The 19,976-nt window shown below is 35.3% G+C and overlaps 1 protein-coding gene across 3 annotated transcripts in view; it reads left to right on the forward strand.

Moving 5' to 3' along the window:
* The first annotated feature begins 467 nt into the window (after window positions 1-467).
* CUNH3orf67 (chromosome unknown C3orf67 homolog) overlaps window positions 468-19,976 on the forward strand; it is a 54,062-nt gene continuing 34,553 nt past the window's right edge. The window contains exons 1-9 of one of the 3 annotated variants that reach the window (XM_026052578.1): window positions 468-523; window positions 968-1,057; window positions 2,812-2,894; window positions 3,561-3,650; window positions 4,183-4,276; window positions 6,097-6,169; window positions 13,030-13,144; window positions 14,857-15,010; window positions 17,540-17,704. In XM_026052578.1, the coding sequence (XP_025908363.1) occupies window positions 2,874-2,894; window positions 3,561-3,650; window positions 4,183-4,276; window positions 6,097-6,169; window positions 13,030-13,144; window positions 14,857-15,010; window positions 17,540-17,704 (712 nt within the window). In that variant the 5' untranslated portion in view covers window positions 468-523; window positions 968-1,057; window positions 2,812-2,873. Of the gene's footprint in view, window positions 524-746; window positions 849-887; window positions 1,058-2,811; window positions 2,895-3,560; window positions 3,651-4,182; window positions 4,277-6,096; window positions 6,170-13,029; window positions 13,145-14,856; window positions 15,011-17,539; window positions 17,705-19,976 lie in introns of those variants that run through there. The other 2 variants (XM_026052577.1, XM_026052579.1) reach the window with 2 other exon arrangements.

The following is a 19,976-nucleotide window of genomic DNA, read 5'->3' on the forward strand; positions in this document are numbered from 1 at the left end:
TGCTAAAATTGCATTCTAAAAACCTGCAGCAAGTTCATTACCCAGCCTTCTTCTTAAACCGTCACAAGCTTTTTTAGGCACGAAGAGATACTATTGAGAGATGATAAGGCGTTGCATTTCTTTGCAACAGTAATGTTCAGCTAAGAGGGCCATCTTATTTTCATTTCTTAGAATCGAAGCACTAGATCTTCAAGTCCATTCAAGTCTCTTCAAAACCAGGGAGTGTGATGTAGACTGACTTGCTGCTTCCTTGGGAAACACTTTCCATGTGCAAGACTTTTTAAAAAGAGCAAACGATTGCTCCAGCTGACCAGGGGAAGCCGGGCCAGACTTTGCCTCCCGATAACAGAACAATGGCCAAGCAGGGCATGAGCATGGGCATGGGCATGGGCATGGGGCTACATGCAGGTAACGTCCACCCGCCATTACCGAGCGCTCACGTGCGCCTCGGCGCCATCTTAAATAGCTTCTTCCCCCACGGCCACCCCGCCTGGGGTGAGCCCTGAGCCCACCCTCTCTGTAGGTGAGGTCTCGTTTTCGGCCGTTACCGCTAGAGGGGGACATGGAGGCGGCTTCCTGGGCGGAGCGCGGCCGCCGAGCCGCGGCGGGGACGGGCGGAGCGCGGGTCAGGAGCGGCCGGGCAGCCCCGGTTTGCAGAGCCGGGAGCGGAGGGCGACGTGGCGCGGGGAGAGGCGCCGAGGGCGGCGTCCCGCCCGCCTCAGCGCGGCTCGCCGGGCTCCCCTCCAGGAGGGCTCCGTCTTCCTCGGGGCCAAACGCTCGCTTTAATCGCTTGTTTTCTCCCCGCTCCGTGAGTTGCCGCCTGTGGCGTAGCAACGCTGGCCGTCCCGGTAGAGTTTATTAATGATCTTTTTGCCCATTTATTATGTTAACTTGTGTTTTGAGAAAATATATAGTAGTGTTATAAACCCAGCTTTAAATATTCAATGTGTGGAATTCATTTGTCTAGAAGATACTAAAACCCTTCATCGGTGATGAACTGCTTTCTCTGGTGTGTCCCAGCCTGCCATAAATCAGCACTGGCTTTGGGCCCATGATGGTGAGTTATATGTATTAACAGTCTTGGGTCTAAGCCTATGTTCCCTGCCAAAAATAGTGTGTTTATGTCATTTTTCAACACAAATTAATAGTTGGTGCAGATTCATTTTATTTTGCTTCCCACTTCCGTCTCTAGAATAGGGTATCTTGAACAAATACTCTTTAACACTGGGGAGTTGGTTGGGAAAATACACTGAAGTACTGTTTTTCAGTTGTGTAAATAGTTCCTTTTAGGTCAAGGGGGCTGTTTACCCGAGCAGACTTTGCTCAGACTCTCAGGACCCTGTGAGCCTGTTCAGCCCTCCCTTTCTGGGGGCTCAGTGTTAAATAAGTAACTAAAAAAAGCCTAAAGATCTGCTTATGTTCAGTATACGTGAAATATACTTCTAACTTAAAATGGCCAGCTGTTAGAATTTGGACATTTTAAGAATTTGGGGTATATATGCACACAAGGAATCATTGAAATAAACCATATCCCAGGGTAAAATACTCTAGTTTGAGGGGAAAATACTAGGTAAGAGAAGATAGCATTGTAAATGGAGATTTTTTTTGTAACTGATGATGTGAAAGTAAAAAAGTTCTAGCAATGGTGTGAGATATCTGGTCCTTCAATAAGTGTTCATCATCCCACCGTTTGTTGTTACTGTTGCATAGTTCCTAAAGGTTATCACTGCGTATGTATTCTTACCCTTTTTATCCTGTCCTGAGACATCAGGAAAACAGCTAGGCTGTTCTTCAGGAGAAGCTACACTTAAGTTCTGCTGGTGTCCTCTATGAAAACAGCAACAACAAAAACAGAAAAACAGCTTGATTCTTTCAGTATTCTGTACCTGAAATGGAAATGTAGTAATGATTTATATAGTAAGTTATAGGCACAGTCCTGTGAAAGGATGTTCTCCGTAGGTTGACACGCTCCCTGGGTTCCTCCAGGGAAGGTGCGTGTTGTCTCTTGTGTCTGGATTGTACATGTCTTTAGAGATTGGCAGCCACCTTCCATGGTCCCTTCAATTTGTGCTAAATTCAGGCAAGACAGCAACACTCATCATGATCAAAGGAAGAAGTGAGAAAGTTGCAGTATCAGTCCCTGTTACTCTTGTAATTCTCAAACCACAGGCATTCCTTAATTCATCTTGACTTCAATAATTCTCAGAATAAGTATTTGGTTTCAGTCTTAGGCTAATCATCCTCAAAGGACATTACTGAATCTGCAAGAAGATAATTTGTCTAAGAAGTCTCTGCCAGTTATCTCTAGATGTAGTGGTTTCTATTGCAAGTCTTCCATGTGTGTTTTTTTTTTTTTTTTATATATATATTAAGCGTTAGGCTGCTCTTTAATGAAGTTCTAATGCTTTCCAGTGGGCATTTGATAGCAGTAAACAATGAAAAAGAAAAAAGTAGGATTTCAAGCAATTGAGACATGAGGAAACCCTTATTGTTAGAAATAAGGGCTGATGATAAAATTACAGTTTTTATTTTAAAAGAAAGGGCAGCCGTGAGTCCTTGATGAAGAAGGAAAAATCTTTATTTTTTTTTCTGTGAAAGCATCAATATTTATTCATTTTTGAACTTAATTCCTTTGTGGTAGCCCTCTGATACAGTAGGCATACATTCTATTCGCATTAAGTGTGTTCCATAATAGTATTTTTGTCTTAAAAAAAGAAAAGGGGGGGGTGGGGGAAGTCAGAGATTTACTACAAGGTTGTCAAGGCCTTCCTTGTCAAGTCTTATATAAAGTTCTTTTTGTTTATTTTACAGCTTAGTTTGTGTCATTACAATCTGAGAAGCTGAAACTATTTTTCCATGAGAAAGCTGGAAAAATGTTCAAAAATCAATATCAGGTAAAACATGTGGCCTTTTGTTAAACTTTTTTGATTTCACCTTTGAAAGAACTCCATGTGGAATATTCTGGGGGGGAAAATAGTGCCAATGCAGGAAAGTTTTTGGAATGTTTAATTATTCAATATTTTTATATGAACGAACATAGAGACCCTGACAAGGTGATGCAAATGAGGTATTTCTGCCTGTCAGCTTCCTTATGGGCCAGTGAAGGCACCCTACTCACTTCCAGCCCAGGTAGAGAAGTTGTGCTGACTTTAAATGTATATTCTGAACAGGAGCTTTGGCTTATTCTCCCAGTGCAGCACAGGGTTGCTCAGCAGGTACCTATGGACAGCGCCAGTAATTTCATTTGCATATTTGCATACCTTACTACCACTCTTCCTTTTTTTTTTTTTTTTTTTTTTTTTTGCCATTCTTTATGCTTCACTTCTCTCTTTTTCTCTTTTGCCATATTGGTCACGTGTGTGTGCATGTTTGTATTTTTAATGCTATTAATACTGTTATTTAGCAATTCTCAGCATTATATGCTACTGATCAGTAGTACTGCTTCTGATTAGCACAAGCTCATGCGAGAAGGGATTGTTCTAATATTCTCCACTTGCTCAGTGTTGATGCTGTGCTGAAAACCTGGCTGGGTGATGCATCAGTAAGCTGTTTTATTCCAGGGTGGTGCATTTGTTGAAATATTCAGTGCTCAAGGCAAGAACCCTGGTGCAAAGTGGAAGATTTCTGGCAATCCATCAGCTATATGGAAAGTAAGTCTTATAGAAAATTTCTAAAATTCAGAGTGTGAAACAGAAAATGGTGAACGAAGCTTAAAATCAGAAGGTAATGAGGTTTTTGATCTGACTCTGGAGCTGTTGTTTGCAGTTCTGTTATAATGACAGACTAAATGACCACTTAAATTAGTACTTTTTACCTTCTTGCCAACTAGAATGGTTGCAGTGTAATTTTATAACTTAATTATTTAGGGAGAATCAAAGCTTAAAGAATTTTTCTGTCCTAGTAAGTAATGAATTGTGTTAGGCCCACGTGACTTAAGTTTAATGACTTAAGATCATGACTTAAGTTTATCATCATTGTTTGCTCATAAAACACGTGAGTAAAGGACAAGTTTTTACAGATCATATTATTACTGTCACCTCTAAACTGCTATCACATTTTAATGCAGGCTGCCATATGCCAAATTTTATTGCTGTGTTTAAAAAGAAGTAACTTTGGATGTTGGTGGTGTGACTGTGAGGAGAGGAATTGTCAGGATGTTTATGTTTGTTGTTCCTTTTACAGGAGTACGATAAGGAGGTAAAAGGCTTCGTTTTTGTACTTGAAGGAAGCAGTCAAATTAACAAAATGCAGCTACCAAAAGAAGCTAGACAAACTCGTAAGTGTCAGAAATAGATCTGTGATATTCTGACTGTAAAACTGATCTAATGCTTCCTTACTTTGGGCTTAATTCACAGGTAGCGAAATACTTTTTTTTGGTTAACTTCTTTGTGCATAAGTTGCTAGAAATAGGTAAAGGTATAGAGGTAAATAGGTAAAGGTGCTGTATTAAAGTAAGTGCTTTAGGGAAGATACTTGTCTGGTTTGTATATATTGTCCTAATTTTGGGGTGTTCAGTTCACTTCTCTACCAGATCCTGCTACAGACTGACCACAGGCAGATAATTTCTAACCCCATTCAGCACTAATTAAAGTCAATCTTCAATGGTCCTTTTGAGTCCAACGTGTTAGTGGGATATCATGATTTCATTTATACTTATTTTAATAATTGAAATGATTGTATTACTGCGGTCATAAGCTCTTGTAAGCAAACTCCAGTCCATACATTTGCTACGGACAAGTCTGGAGATGGAAGGCCTTCCATTATATTCTTGGGGAGGTGGTTCCTATTGCTATTGACCTTAAATTTTTAAGGGGAGGGAGAGCTGATGTCAGAACCATCTGCAGGGCATACAACTACAATCACAACTTGCTACTTAAATTCTCCTGAAGAGGTTGTACTTGTAATAAAACAGGCTGGTTGTGATTTAACTGCCTGCTTTGTGGGGAGAGAGAAAGGAGATGCTGATTTTAATTGACTGAAACTGGAATCTCCTTACATAGTACAAGACATTACAGGGTCTTGTAATTACAAATTAATTTAAATTTGCAAGCATGCACAAAAATAATAAATGAGAGTGAAAAGTTTGGTCATGCACTAAAGTCTTAAAGATTTATTTGATTTTTGTGAAAGATATTTAGTATTCTCTTTGGTATTGTGTGTATTAGACTAATGTATCTTCCTGGGAAATCTAACTTTAATTTTTTTATTGTCAATATTAAAATAAACTATTACAATCTTAAAAAGAATTGAGAACTAGTGTGTCGATTATTACTGCTAGGAATAGATTGGTTTTAAATTAAATCTAGCTGGTGGTGCAATACTGTAGTCATACTTCTGTCCATTATAATTTACTGTCTCTTTGTCTCTTCAGGTGTATATGCCTCAAATATTTTAGTTATGACACATATGCAATCTGCCAGATGTACTGCAGTCTTTGAATATTCTTCCAAAATGAAAGTCAGCATGTATACAAATATAATTCAAAATTTAGTTAATATCATTCCAGCCACAAAAGAAGGAACAGGAAAAGAAGGAATTGGCATCCTTTAGAAGAGGAAGTAATGTTGCTCTAGTCCTGTTTAGTCACTAAAGAGCAGCTCATATCCTCCCTGAACCAATCACTGAGAGAGAGGAGAAAAAAAAAAAAAAATCAATTCAGACAGTCTTGCATCATTTTTTTTCTTTATGGAAGCTAAAAGATTTTCCATGTTGTTCCCTCAGTTAAGCTACATTCCTGTTGATCAGAAGCTTCTATTGCCACTGTTGGTATGATCTGAATAGTATTTCTATCAACAGGATTTTTAATTATTGTTTACATGCTCTTGAAACACTGAAGAATTGCATGTAAAGGAATAGATTCCATATATGTTCATGAGATTTTCACCTTGGCCTGAGACAGGAGTTCCATAACAACATTGTTGTTGCAGTTTGATTTGATATTCTTTAAAATTTTTGTCTGTTTTGTGAACCTTAGGATATAGGATATATAATGTTGCAGCATTATAGTTGTGCATCATTAATGTTCTTGATGGTGAAGTGTGCATCTGCGCGCACACACACACAGCACATGTTTAAGTTTTTTTTTTCTGTTTCCAGTTGGACTGATCCAGCAGTTTCTGACACTTCAGGTTTTTGTGCCATTGGGACAAGACTTCTCCGCTGAGTTACTGTAAGATGCCTAAAATTTCCTTGCATGCCTAACGTAAAGTGGATGCCTGATTACAGCCATTAATTATAGTGGCAGATTTTGCATTAAAGCCTAGTGACTTATCAAGTCAATATGAGGTAATTAAGCTAATGAGATCATTATTTCTTGGATGTTTTTGGATACTGACATTCCTCTGAAGACAAAACAAATTCTAAAAATCATGAATGAAGATGGTGAGAAATCTAGAAGAAAAGGGATATGAATTTAGCAAACAGAAGTATTTGGAAGTATTGACTCATGATTGTGTCCTGAAAACTAATAAGAAATGCATAAATGGATATTTCATGGTCCTTTGGCTTGAGGTAATAAAGAAATATGTTTTAATCCTTTTAAAAGAAAAGAAAATCTAAAGGTAAAACGCTGGAATATATTGGGTCATATATTTGGTGCAACTCTCTATATACTTTAAAGAAAGAAAGGTACAGTAAAACTGGACACTTCTCATTAATTGAGTGTAGAATTTATCTTCAGATTGTCTGCAGATTTGTATTAGCTTTGGTTATTTTGAATACTTACTGCCGTCCAGCTGTAGCTCTTACCAAGAAGATCTTCTCCACTTTTTATCTTCTTTTCTTTTTCCTTTTCATCACTTGCTTTCAGTAGCAAATTTTGTATTAGAAATCAACTCTAATTGATATAGCTGTAATTTCCTTCAGGACTTGCAAAATAGATGTATATTCTATCCTTTGAGGCTCCTGATGACCTAGTAAATATTGAAGGCAAGTTTGTTTTGATTCACATTGCTTTGACATGTTAGTAGTGACTGCTATTCGGTTCTTTATATGCATAATATATGTATTTTTATTTTTTAAGAACTTCTTACTTGGTGGTGAACAGAATATCGATTGTACTGATGCTCCCTGGAGTTTTATGTTCCAAGATGGTTTCTTGAGTAATATTTTATTAGTTGAATCTTTCAGTACCTTCAAGTGAATATTAAGATCATTCTAAGCCACCATACCTGCAAATATTTAAAAAAACAAACAAAAAAAAAGCACTCTGGCAGTTTTTATAATAGCTGCATATAATGATTTATGGCACACTTTTCCCTATTCTGTACATAAATGGAAATATTATGAATTTAGTTTGAGGCTCATTCTGTCTTTTGCAGCCTGTTCAGTGATCAATCTGATCAGCCAACTACAAACTATAGTCCTTCTTTCAAGGCCATGATGCTGGCATCGGCTGAGCTAAACCTTCCAACTTGCTCCTGACAACAAGTCATGCAAGATTGCTGCCATAAATACTGACGGTGCAAATAACCACCATTTGAATTAGCTTTCTTAGTTTTTTTTCTCTTGAAAACATTTAAGGATCTTAGTATTTTGTTAGGTGGCGTGATCAGATGATATTAAGTATCACCACGTTAACAATTATTGATATGCCCAACAAGTACATAAAGTAGGTTGTTGATGAAAGTATTCACTGAAGCATAATAAAATTAGAACTAAAATGGAGGGTGTGTAATATGCGCAGCTTTTTTGAGCAAATAGTAGTAAAACTCTTAGTAATACAGGATATAGCCATCTGTTGTAAGTTCAGTAGTCAATTGTTAAATCGTCACTTTTATGGATCTTGCTCCCTTTCTGAAAAAGAAAAAGTAAGTCAATGATTGGAAAATATTTGTTCATAAATGAAAACACCATCTGGCTTGTGTTGGCATTCTTGGTTTCTCTTCCAGACTATAGGCATATGCAGGTGCTAGCACTTCTGCAATTGGCAATTTATCAAAAACACGAACATTCATTCTTGTTAAAATACTGTATAGCCAGTCGTTTGTCATACTTTATTTGTGGTACACTTTTTTCAGATGTTAGGTATCATGTGAAATTAATAAACCATGTTCCTGAATGTTTTACAGCGGACTTTTTGAGGTGAGAAAATAGATGTTTAAAATTGTACTGTAGCCTCAAAACAAAATTACAGCGATCTGAAAAGAATTAGAAACTCTGTTTCAGGTTGTGCTATTTGGCTGTGTGTAAGGGGAAAAAAAAAAAACACTTTATTGAATCTTCTTCCCTAGGGATTTACATGACACTCTGTCCTTGGTAGAATACGTGGAGAGTGTCCCCTGGGAACAGTCTGTGAGCTTTTCTTCTAGAGCTTACGATATCAAGATTTACATTCTGCCTATAAAGAAAATTTCAAAAATAAATTCACCTTGATTTAAGATCAGGAGCATTATCTCTGTGTTTTGCAAAGTTTCTCCCAAAGTTTGAAAAGTAATAGTAATTATATTAATTTGTATCATTCTATCTCTGATTAAATATATCTCAGATCTCTTTTTCTTGCTTTGTTTTTTGGTAAGTTTTAACTTGCTAGGTAATGACTCCATTTTAAACTTACGATATCCTATTAAATGAACAAAGTAAATGTGATGGTGTTGGATACCCCGATATAACCAAATTGCTGTCCGGAATTTCTAGGAGAAGTGTTAATTACATATCTTTTGTTAGTGGATCAGTTTAAGTGCAAGTCATATGGAGAAATGACTGAATTATGTTTGGTTATTTGGTAGGATTTGTTGGTTAGGATACCAAAAACGGGAAAATTCTGAGATTCTATGTAAGTTTTGTCTTTTCAAAGGGCAAATTTAGTAGCAATTCGTGGACCTCAGTAATTAGAACAAATGGTTTACATGGGAGAAATATGTATGTATGCATGCAAGAGAACTTTCATATACAGGAGGAATAAACCTGACCTTTCTTTGCCTTTCTAAACTTGAAAGGACAAATTGTGTCGTCTTACTAGATAAATTCTCGGAAAGGAAAATGAAGTGGAAAGGATAACAGCCAATAAGCTAGGGAAAGGACTTACAAAATGAGTTAGAGGCATAAATAATTGCATTATAAGCATAATTTGTTTCATTTCTGGAAAGGATGTATGCACTAAACTTTCCACACATTAATACTCATTAAAGTATTTTGTCTATACAAAATAGATTAAAAAAAAGGTTTTCTAGAATTACAATTTCCTAAATGATTTGTTGCGTTCATGCTTCAGAGAAGCTATGCACTGTGCTATACAAAAGGATTTGCTCAGTACTTGGTGGGAATAAGCCGCATAGATGGCCTGATTGTAAAAACAAAGGATGGTAAAAGAATGATACATGTTTCCAGGACATATGCAAAAGATATTAATGAACATGTCCAGAATGATTTTTTTAAGTGTGTGAAGTTCTGAAAGTAATGGAACTCTTGCTACAGGTTATTTCTGATCAGTCGGCTGGAGAATTGGTTGCAAATATGTCAGTAGCAGGTAGATTGAACTAAAGAATTGGCAATTCTTTATCACTGCTCATGTTTCAAAGGTTTGGGGTTGTTTGTTTTATTCCAGCAACAAAGTTTTTTGATTCTCTACGTACCTGCCACCTATATTTCTACCTTTCTATGGCTACAGTTAAGGGAGATTTTTATTCTTGATTCTCTGCAGAAAAGACTGAGGTTAACAAAGAAAGTTCCAATCTATGAAAATAAAGCTAGTTCTTTACAACTAATACTCTGTCTTTGCAACCCATCAACTCTCTCAATCTTATATTTTATAGTTTTTTTTTTTTGATTGACATAACTAGGGTCAGAACACAGTGCGCTGGATTTCGGGTGGTCAGACATTTAATTTAATGGCATAGTTCCTCTTAGGAGACTAACTTAAAAGTATGCAAAAAAATGAAACATGAATGAAATACAGGTTGTTCCTGAATGAAGAAATTTAGGACTCTGTGACCTTGGTAAATCATCTAACTATTACTATTCCTTTATTTTTTTAGGTACAAATTGGGGATGATTTTAATACTATTTAACATTTATGAAGCTTTTATGGAGAAAATGGTCCTGTGATTGCGAAGTGCTTGTATACTAACAAACTAATATTACCAGAGGATTCTAACTGGATTTTGAGCAGTAAACGTAGAGATTTACATGAATAATACATTGTATGGGAATTGCTTTTTGCATAGCAACACTAATGAAATACCTGCCTTCATGTTTGGTAAACTTCCAGGTTGGGTCATTTATAAGGAGAAAAAACTCCTTTATTTTAAGAACAAGTGAGCCTGATAAATGAAGCATCCTTTCAACAGTCCAACATCATTTTTTTTCTAAGATCATTTTAAGCCTTGAATTGAACATTAACAAATGTTTATAAATTATATACAGAAGCAAAGTGAATAGGTAATCTGAGGAGATGGGTTTATCTACGCTCTTGGTAGTTGCTACCATTTACTCACAATCTCACTGTAGTTGCTATTGTGAGGAGAATAGTCAATCAAAGTTGAAGATACAAAATAAACTTGAAAATTGAATTGAAAAGTAATTTTACTTTCAAATGGTTTGCAAATGTAGATGTTAAGCGCAAAATGAATGCAGTTAATGACCATATCTGCGAGAGTTATGCACCTGCTGATCACAGGAGTATTATTATAAATGAGGTTGATTTTTCTTGTTGACTACCTCATTTTTCTCAACATGGTCTCATTACTTTTCTATCACATGTTTGACCCTTAGATATGAATACTGGAGAAGAGACATAATAAAAATACGTTAAGGGGTATATAGATATTTAATACATCTTTGAAAATCAAGGATGGTAGTACAGATGTTTCTTGCTTTTATAGGTCATGCTTTTTGATAACATAAAGTTGGGTTCCACAAGTGCTCAGGCATTGTAGTGAAAAAGTGCTGTGTCTTGTCATCTGAGTTACTTCGGATGCAGGCTTTGTCACACTTGTGTTTGGTTTTATTTTCCAAGCAGCAGTGTAGTTGAAAAGTCTGAAAATTACATGAGCTCCTGAATAGTTCTTTCTTTTCACAGCAAATAAATAATTTTGCCGAACTTTAAGGGCACGTTCTTTCTCTAAATTTGCCCCTTCTTATTTGAATGTTTCACCTAATTTCTGCTGTAGAATATATATAATATCATAAATATATCTCTTGAAATGAATTTTAAACTCCTTTAGGTGTGACTACAACTTTTCCTCGAAGGTTTGCTTTTTCTATATAGTGTATATATGCCATTGCAAAAAAAAAAAAAAGGAAAAGATATTTTTAGACTTGCATTTCAGTGTGATATGAAAGTGCACCTTTTTTCTAAATGACTGTTTTTCTGTTGCACTTCAGAAAGTAACTGAGCTGCACATACACTAATGGCCTTTTTATTGCCAGAAGAGAGAGAAAACTATTCAAATAAAAACAAATTATGAGGTTTAAACATATTTCTTGGGCTAATATTATGAAGTAAAATTAAGGTTTTAATGCTGTTTGTTCGGAGGTGTGCACGGCTTATGTTCAACTCCCCTCTGTTTTGTCATAGCATCATTTAAAGCAGCATTCTCTGCTGAGAATTATGCAGTTTGGGTTTCAGCAGGAGCAGAATTTGTGTCTCAGCACTCAGGTTACTGTTACTGTTTCCTCCGCTCAGTTCCTTAGCTGTACACGGGAGCTATAGGGAGAGTGTGAAGCATTCACCTTGAAGTTCTTTGGTGCCTCAAATTCTTAGCACCTCTAAATATTGACAGGCAAAAGCAGGAGGTTGTGAGAGGTAAAAAAGAGAAACTACTTTGCATGGCGCTATTAACCAGGGAGCAAGAAGGCTCACCTGGGTTTTGCCAGTGGATCTAGCAGAACCCTTTTATAATTGCATATTTGCAGTATATTTTGTATTGAATCCTGATCTTGATTGAAATCTTAAAGTATCTCAAAAAAGATGACGTTCCAGAGTTAATGCCCTGCTAAGCTGACCATTTCAGGATTTTTATCAGCAAATTTGGGCTGATGTCTTTACACTGGATCTGTTGCTACGGGTAGTTTTTAGTAATAAGAAAGAAGAAAGCATTTTCATTTAAAGAAAAAGAAGTTTACAGGACCCACAATTCTAAAGCAAAAGCCAGAATTCAAATCTTAAAGATATAATTTTTTTTAAATAAATGTGCCAGAAAGTTGTTTATGGTAGTTATCTGTCATCTTCTCAGAGGGGGTTCTAATTATAGAGACAAACCCATCTGTTAGAACTCAGCTTGTTCAAAAATAATAGGTAAATTAATCATGATTTCCACTCTACAAAATGCAGTCTTTAAAGTAATGTCTATTCTATAGTATAACAAGGTGAGAGTGGTGGGAGGTACCAAAATTATGCTGCCCCCAAGACATAAAAATGGGGACAGAACATTAAAATGAGCCTCTTTATCGGTTTAAAAAATCCTGATGTGTGACCGTGATCTAAATCTATTAGAGGCATTCAAATTCGGTGTCCTTGATGTCACCGAGAGATGACCCGAGCAGTGAGCAATAAATTTGTGTATTATAATTCTTGCTGGAAGAGATGTGCTCGGGAAGTGAAACAGACAGGCCGTGTTTTGTGTCTGTCTTCAAGGCGACAAAGAGTCTATACAAAGTGACAGATACGTTTTTAGGAAAAGAAAGCAGATAATGTTTTTTCTAGTTAGCAGGTGACAGTGTGTCCCAAGGTAATGCAAGCTTAAGGGGCAGAAACAAGAATGGTTATTAAAGGTTAGTGTGTTCTCAGTTCATACAGATTGCGTTCTTTCACAGTCTGAAAGGCTATGGAAATCAAGTGAAGAGTGTAGACTGAAATAAAATTAGCATGTAAAGTGATTTTATATACACAGGAATATAGCCACCAAGTTTAAATTTGAGAAGGAAATCTCATTACTCATCTCGTAAAAGGAGTAATTCGTAAATTCCATATTTGTTATCACTGCCGTAAGTGTTCTGCATATGAATAGCATTTTTTTTATGATTGCCCAAAGATACTGAGTTAGTGAATTGACAAAGATCCATTCTTCTTTCTTGCTTTTTCTTTTACAGGATAACTGATTTAGGAAATATTAAAAGAAGATTGTATTTATCAACAGTCCACAAGGAGTTGTCTGTAACCCCTCTGCATGCAAAAATTCCCCTTTTTATGATCAAGCGCAAAATAGTAGGTTCCTTGGGAACATTCCTTACTCTCTGGTGGAGTTTTCTTTTTTTTTAAAATATTATTTTTTTTATTGGAGGGATTTTTATGAATTTACAGACCTATTTGAGTTAATGTGTTTGTTTTAGAATTCCATTCCTGTTGATTCAAGAAATCTGTGTGAATCCCCTGTATCACACCCACTTAACCACGTGTACTTTCCCACCCTTCTTCTAACATTGAGAGTTCATTTCCTTTTCTTAGATTATCCATGAGAGAATATTTTATACAAACCTCTCAAGTTGTAATTACTAATTTTAAGATAATTTAAGTGAAGACAATTAAGATAATTTTAGATTTCAGGAGTTTCTGCTTTATGAGAAGATTTGAGTATAACTTTTTTTTAATTAAAATGCATCAGGCCATGCTCCTGAAGTTACCATTCATTCAAGATCCACTGAAATAAAATTATGTTTAACGATTGCAGTTAACTAGTCTTGGTGTCAGGCTAGTGCAGATGTTTCAGGTTTAGACTGTGTGTTGTTATACACTAAATTCAATCAGCATATGAACTGCAGTTATGTATTTTAATTTAGATAATAAATCATTCATGAGATCTGTCTATATGGGCTAATCTGTCTTAATGATGAAATATTTTAATAACTCTAATCTCTGACCTATTCTTTAAGAATATGTCTGCATTTTTTAGCATATTAGAAGCTATAGCTATCTATTTTCTTTCAAATAGTGATCTCTTTTTATTGCAGCTTTTATTTAGGGAATATGTTACTTTCTCTGATTAGAGAGCTCTTTTACATGGCTATGATAGTTTAAATTATTTTATGCATACACTGAGCATTGTTATCAGTAAGATTGGTTGCGAATAGGGAAGTAATTTGGTGTGTGCTTCATCAATGGAACAGAGCTTACATTTTCATATGCTAGCTTCCCCAGTATTATGTTTTACAAATTGCACTATTTTTCAGCCTCAGCAGTAGACTTAGAAATATCAGTAGTAATTAAAAATTGTGTTTTCCATTCCATTGCACAGTGTCTTCATAATAATTATTTCTTTCCTACTAAAAATTCAGACTAGGAAGCTTGGAATAGTAATGAATACGCAGGTCATGGTTATTGCAGCTAAGTAGTTTCATAACAAATATTTGCTTTTTGGCATTTAGAGAACAGTGCCTTTACTTGGACTATAGTTTGGAATGTGGAAGGGACACGGACTCCGGAGGGGTCATTTTTCATGAAATGCAAAAGCAGAAAAAGTTACCCAAAAGCTTTCTGTATAGAGTCTGGAGCATTTAAGCTGCAGTAACTCTTAATAATGAAGTAACATTTCGTATTATTGAAATTATATTATTGAATGTTGTAATGAAATGGTAATGAAGAATAAAACTTTTTCTCAGAAAACTTTCTGCGGATGTATTTTCTTTCAAGTTGCTTACTTAGAAATAGCTGCAGAGTATAGCAGATATGCTGGGTATCAAAGCTGTCTTGGGCTGGCCCTCTTGATCATAGGCACCACTATTGATTTGTTTGTATAAATAATTGTTGTAAGTGCAAATACAGCAATATTTTTTTTAATAGCAAAAATGTTGTGCATTATAAATCATACCCTGTGAGAGTCTAATACTGCACATGAGCGTCTTTTATAGGGAATTACGTATTAATACTCTTCTGCAATGATTAGTGGTTGGAATTATTATTTATTTATTTCTCTTTTCTAGTGGTGCAATGTGTGTATTGACTTGGTAGCGTTTACCAGTGAAATATTCAGAGGAGCTGTCTTCCAGTCTTTGGATGGAATTATTATTTCAGCAAACTGTAAACTGAGAAAGATCTTCACTTTAAAAAACAAGCCTCAAGATACAGCTGAGGAAGGTGGTTTGTTATGATTACTCTGTAGACTATGATGGTTCATATTATAAAATCAAGAGCTTCATCACTGGTTTTGCAATTTGAAAGATTATTTGATTTAATGAAAACTAAAGTGACAGCATAGCAAATTAAATCTACTAGTCTTGGACTTAAGTAATCAGTTAAATATATATAGCTGATCTTTCGAGCCTTGACTTCGTTAAAAGTGTTTTATTGAAGAAATTCTGGCAAAATTGGTCAAGTAGAGCCTGTTTTAAAGGCTTTTTTTAATGCTAACAGAAGCTGCTGTTGGCTGCAAAGAAAGAGGATGTCTGAAAAGAAGTGTTAAATTCAGCAGCATCAGACTCCCTAATTTTCTCTGACTTGGAGCTTAGCAGCTGATGAATTTCTTTTCTTTAAAAAACCCAAGACAAAACTGAGCCAGAGCTCAGACCTCCGAAATTGGCATAAATACCTTTCTGTGACCCTCAGTCCATTTCTTTCATACACCTTAAGGAGAATATCTTCACAGGGAATGTAATAGTGGTAGAGAACTGAAAAATGAGAGATTTGAATTTGTAATAAAGCGGGATATTGATCAATAAGTACCAATCTCCGAACTACCGTCATACTCCTGAATCATCATTTTCCAAAGCAGGGAGCTTCATTCCTTTCTCTTGTTTGTGATAACCAAGAAGGAATTGAAAAAGCACAGCTACTCTAACTAGCAATAGTTTTCAGCATCAGCTATGAAAATTGTGGCTTGCTTAAACAAAAACTCAAATCTATTCCAGGCTGAGTATTTGCAGATATATACAAGATAATGAAGTAGCCAATGATGACAATATTTTGGATATAGAAGGATTTTAAGTGGTAATAAAATGTTCCTTCCATGTGAAAAGACTATGCCAATAAGGGAAAGTATTTGATCATTGTGGTTACTCCACCCTTTTTTTTGTTGATGAAATTAAATGAAATATTAATTAAACTCTAAATCCTCAGCAGAAACTGCAGTTAAAGGTCTCATTGACTTTAATTAAATTCTGTCAGTGCCCTGTTTTCCCTCATTCGTTCCATATAGTTTTGAGATGGGCATAAATGGTCTAATGATTTCTAAAATTCAGAGTGAAATGTAGTTAATGTAATGAGTTCTAATAAATTGTGTGTGGAAAAGCATTGTACTTCTAATTGTTGGCTTCAATTTGTGATTATTACACAGCTAGTGGGCACTAAGGTTTTCTGTATGAATTTCCTTCTATAGGCAAGTCTTACAATTAGGTTACAGCTCCTGATTTGGAGGCATTAAAACAGACTGACAGTGCATTCCCAATTACAGATAAACAGTGTTTTTTGATTATTTTTATTAATTAATTTTCAGTTAGCAATCACAACTTGTTGAAACTGATTTCCCCACAGATGAGTGGGACCAGATCTCCACAGTAGTGGGGACTGTGGTTTCAAGGCATATCGTGGCTATGATTCATACATAGTAGCTTATATGCACCATTTTTTTATTCTTATAAATGATACCAAGTGGAAAGTAGGAATCACTTACTCAAGGAGGCATTTTGTGTGTGAGACATTTGAGATGGAATAGGAGAGAAGAATTCACCTCTGCCCTGCATTATTAAGACCTGCAAGACTGACATACATGTAGTTTGGTTTCCATAATAATCCAGAAGTTAAGTACACACTTGTTTTATCGCTAAACATTGTCTCACGGTGTGAAATGCTGTGTGGGCATAGTAAAAATAGTAGTACTTAGTATTTATGTTAATAAACTAGTTAACAAAAATATATTCAGTGTTGAAACATGGTGTGGAGCATTGGCTATGAAGTTAACAATTCTGCATTCATTATTCATGTTTGGTTTTGAGGTTACTTTTCCCTGTTACTCGGAGCAGAATATTCATCTCCTTTAACTTTATATAAATTGGGAAGAAGTCACTTCAGAATTTCCTGAATGGTTCTGATGCTAGAAACCTTGCTTCACATATTGATTTTCACAGGGAAAGCAGAGATAATTGGATCACCTTATAGTGGTGCATGCTGTCTCAGGAAGAGAGAGGCTGACATCTTCTCAGTTTTCAAAAGAAGTATAATAGCATCCAAAAGTTTGGAACTAAAGCTTAGCAAATTCATTATTTGTATCGATGGGATTTCTCTATTTGCTACTTCTGTCCCACTGATGTCAGTGTCATTTTCAGATTATGAGTGTACTTGAAAAATCAAGGTATCAGTATTAGAACTAAAGCTGAATTTTAGTAAAAATTAACAATTAACTTTTAAATTTAACTTAGTTTTCTTACTTGCCAATTCAAATTCTTTTTTACAGTTATGGCTACTTTTTTTGTAATATGTATGTTTTTGGGCCAAAAAAAATCAGGAATATTATTCTAAAATTAACGTCGTTTTAAATGAACAATTATAGCAAACTTTTAAAATCTCTGTAATTTTTTATATAATCATATGAACTGTGGTATGTGTAGGCTAACAACAAAATTCTTGTAGGTGTCAGCTTTCAAAGAATAAAGCCTGTGTTTTTGGTTGTAGATGGGAATGTTGTTCCACCTGCAGCTGATAAGCCCACAGATGGTATTCCTCGAAACTGCCAGTTAAGCACAGATGTGCCTCAAGTTACACAGTTGCTGAACTTGACAGAAATTCAGAAGCCAGAGAAAAAGTGCAGGAGCCATCCCATAACAATGCAAGAAACAGGTATTCCATTGCATTAAAGTTTTGTGAATGTCATACATACATATAACAATACTACAAATAACAGATTTTTATACAAAGTGTATATTAAGAGTTACAGAGACATAAAAACAAGATGTCATGGCCTTTGCACAACCCTAATATCATGCTTACATAAACACATCTGCTCCATAGTTGGAGGTCTGTGTGCAGCCTGAACAATTCTGATTGAAACGTAGGATTTATAATAACAGTATCTTTGAGGATTTGTCTTCTGAATGCCCATTCAAATGTCACTGTTTAGCTTACATTTGGAAGTATATATGAATATTTTTGGCTTTAATAACAAAATTGTTTTAATAATATGACTAAGAATATACACAGCTTAATGCTCTGAGGAGGAAAATCCTGTATTACTGATAGCACAAAATAATTTGAATGTCTCAGTAAACTAGAAGATAATAAAACATAATTTAAACTTTGACAGAGTTATGTAGAGATTTACTAAAGAAGCCAGTGTGTCATGTACAAAGAGACAAACTATTGACTTGGATAAAAACTAAGAGACCAAAAGTAAACAGTAGGTTCAAACTGTCAAATTTTCATTATAGCTGAAGGCTAACATCAGGAGTCTCCAAAGTTTTGTACTAGGTTCTGTGTTGTTTAATGCAGTTATAACTGTTCTGAAAATAGAAGTAAACAGTGTGAGGAGCGGACTGATGACAGAGAGATCTTAAATTTGTCAGGAGTGGGACTTCAAAAAGATATTATTGCAATTGCAAAATCATTTTGGTATTTATATGGGTAGCAGTAATATCCATCGTAATTATAGATAATGTAAGAAAAGAAAAAAGGGATATTGAATTTTGAAAGCTTGCCAACATTATTTCACAAATTCTTACTCAAAATTTCTTTATTTCTAAATGGCTTGGGTTTGGCCATTATTGACCAACAGAAGATTGACCTATTCTAATTCATCATTTTATAGCTGTTTAGATTTGTATCTAATATGTGAGTGTATTTATGTACCCATGTTTTGGAGGCTGAGAATAAACAGATTGAACTGAAGAAGCAGAGACAAAGATTTCAGTATGAAAGTGCTTAAATAAGAAAGTCTGATAAGTTTAGCTTTGAAATGGCAGGGGAGAGCACTAGTAGTGGTAAGATCTCTGATATCTGTGAAAATCAAATGCCCTCAACTTAATGTTTAGTCTGTTTTTAGTGCTTGAGCGTAGTGTTAGTTCTTCTGGACATACATTTCGAAGTTCAGAAGTCAGACCTTGAAAATAAAAGCAATGGTATGTTTAAGTACATTTTAATTAGAAGATGTTGTTTTTATCCATTTTTTGTTTGTTTATTTGGTAATCAAATCCCCAAATTATTTTTACTGTCATCTACTTCTAATTACATCTAATATTTCATTATGCCAGATGACTGTTACGTGTTGATGTAGGTAATTAATTGCAGTCAATTAATATGTTTATAAAGAGTGATTTTCATGCAAATCAGCTTTTATAATTGGAACTAACAGTGTCCCAAGGTAGTCAGCAAATTAAAGAAATTGATGTTAAACCAAGATGGGTCGCCTAATTTTGTGAAATGGCAGCTGTTAGCAGCGACCAAATGTCACAGCAGGAATATGAGAAAAAGAAGCTTATGACAGAGAAGAGCTTCTTTTGTGTTTTGTGTACTAGTAAATTCTGATATTTGGTGGCAGATGCTTAACTTTTTTTTTTTTAATTTCCTTGATGACACTGGAAGCAAAGATTAAACAATTTATGTTGAAGAGAATCTAAAGACTGTGTGCTTCTACTGTATGACTCTGAAGACATCAGATCTCAAGGGAGAGCTAGGAATTTGCTAGTTCACTTAGAGTAGGAAAAAAAAAAAGCTGAAACATTGCTAATTTTAACTGACAATCTTGGAGAATCCAGAAAGAAGAAAACAGGTATTACATGTAGATCTGATCCATTGGTGATAAAATTATCTCCATATATAACAATTTCTTCTCCATCCACTTTAAATTTTTCTCAAACTGTTCCCCTGCATTGTGTTTACTGTTCAACTTTTAATTACCTTGCAGACTTGCTTGCATTTTTTTCTGCATTTTTAAAAGCATTATAGAAATATATATTTTTTAACTAGTTAAAATTCATGGAGTAGAACATTTCAGTGGGAAAAGTGTATGTTTGCAGTATTAGGACCCTATCCACAGTAACAAAGCAGCTCTAATAACTTAAAAAAACAACATGCACATAAGTAATGCTTGCATCAGGTCCTATATAAGCTTGTAAAT

Source organism: Nothoprocta perdicaria, unplaced genomic scaffold, assembly GCF_003342845.1.
Source record: "Nothoprocta perdicaria isolate Ctin4 unplaced genomic scaffold, notPer1 scaffold_9, whole genome shotgun sequence".
Lineage (NCBI taxonomy): Eukaryota > Metazoa > Chordata > Aves > Tinamiformes > Tinamidae > Nothoprocta > Nothoprocta perdicaria.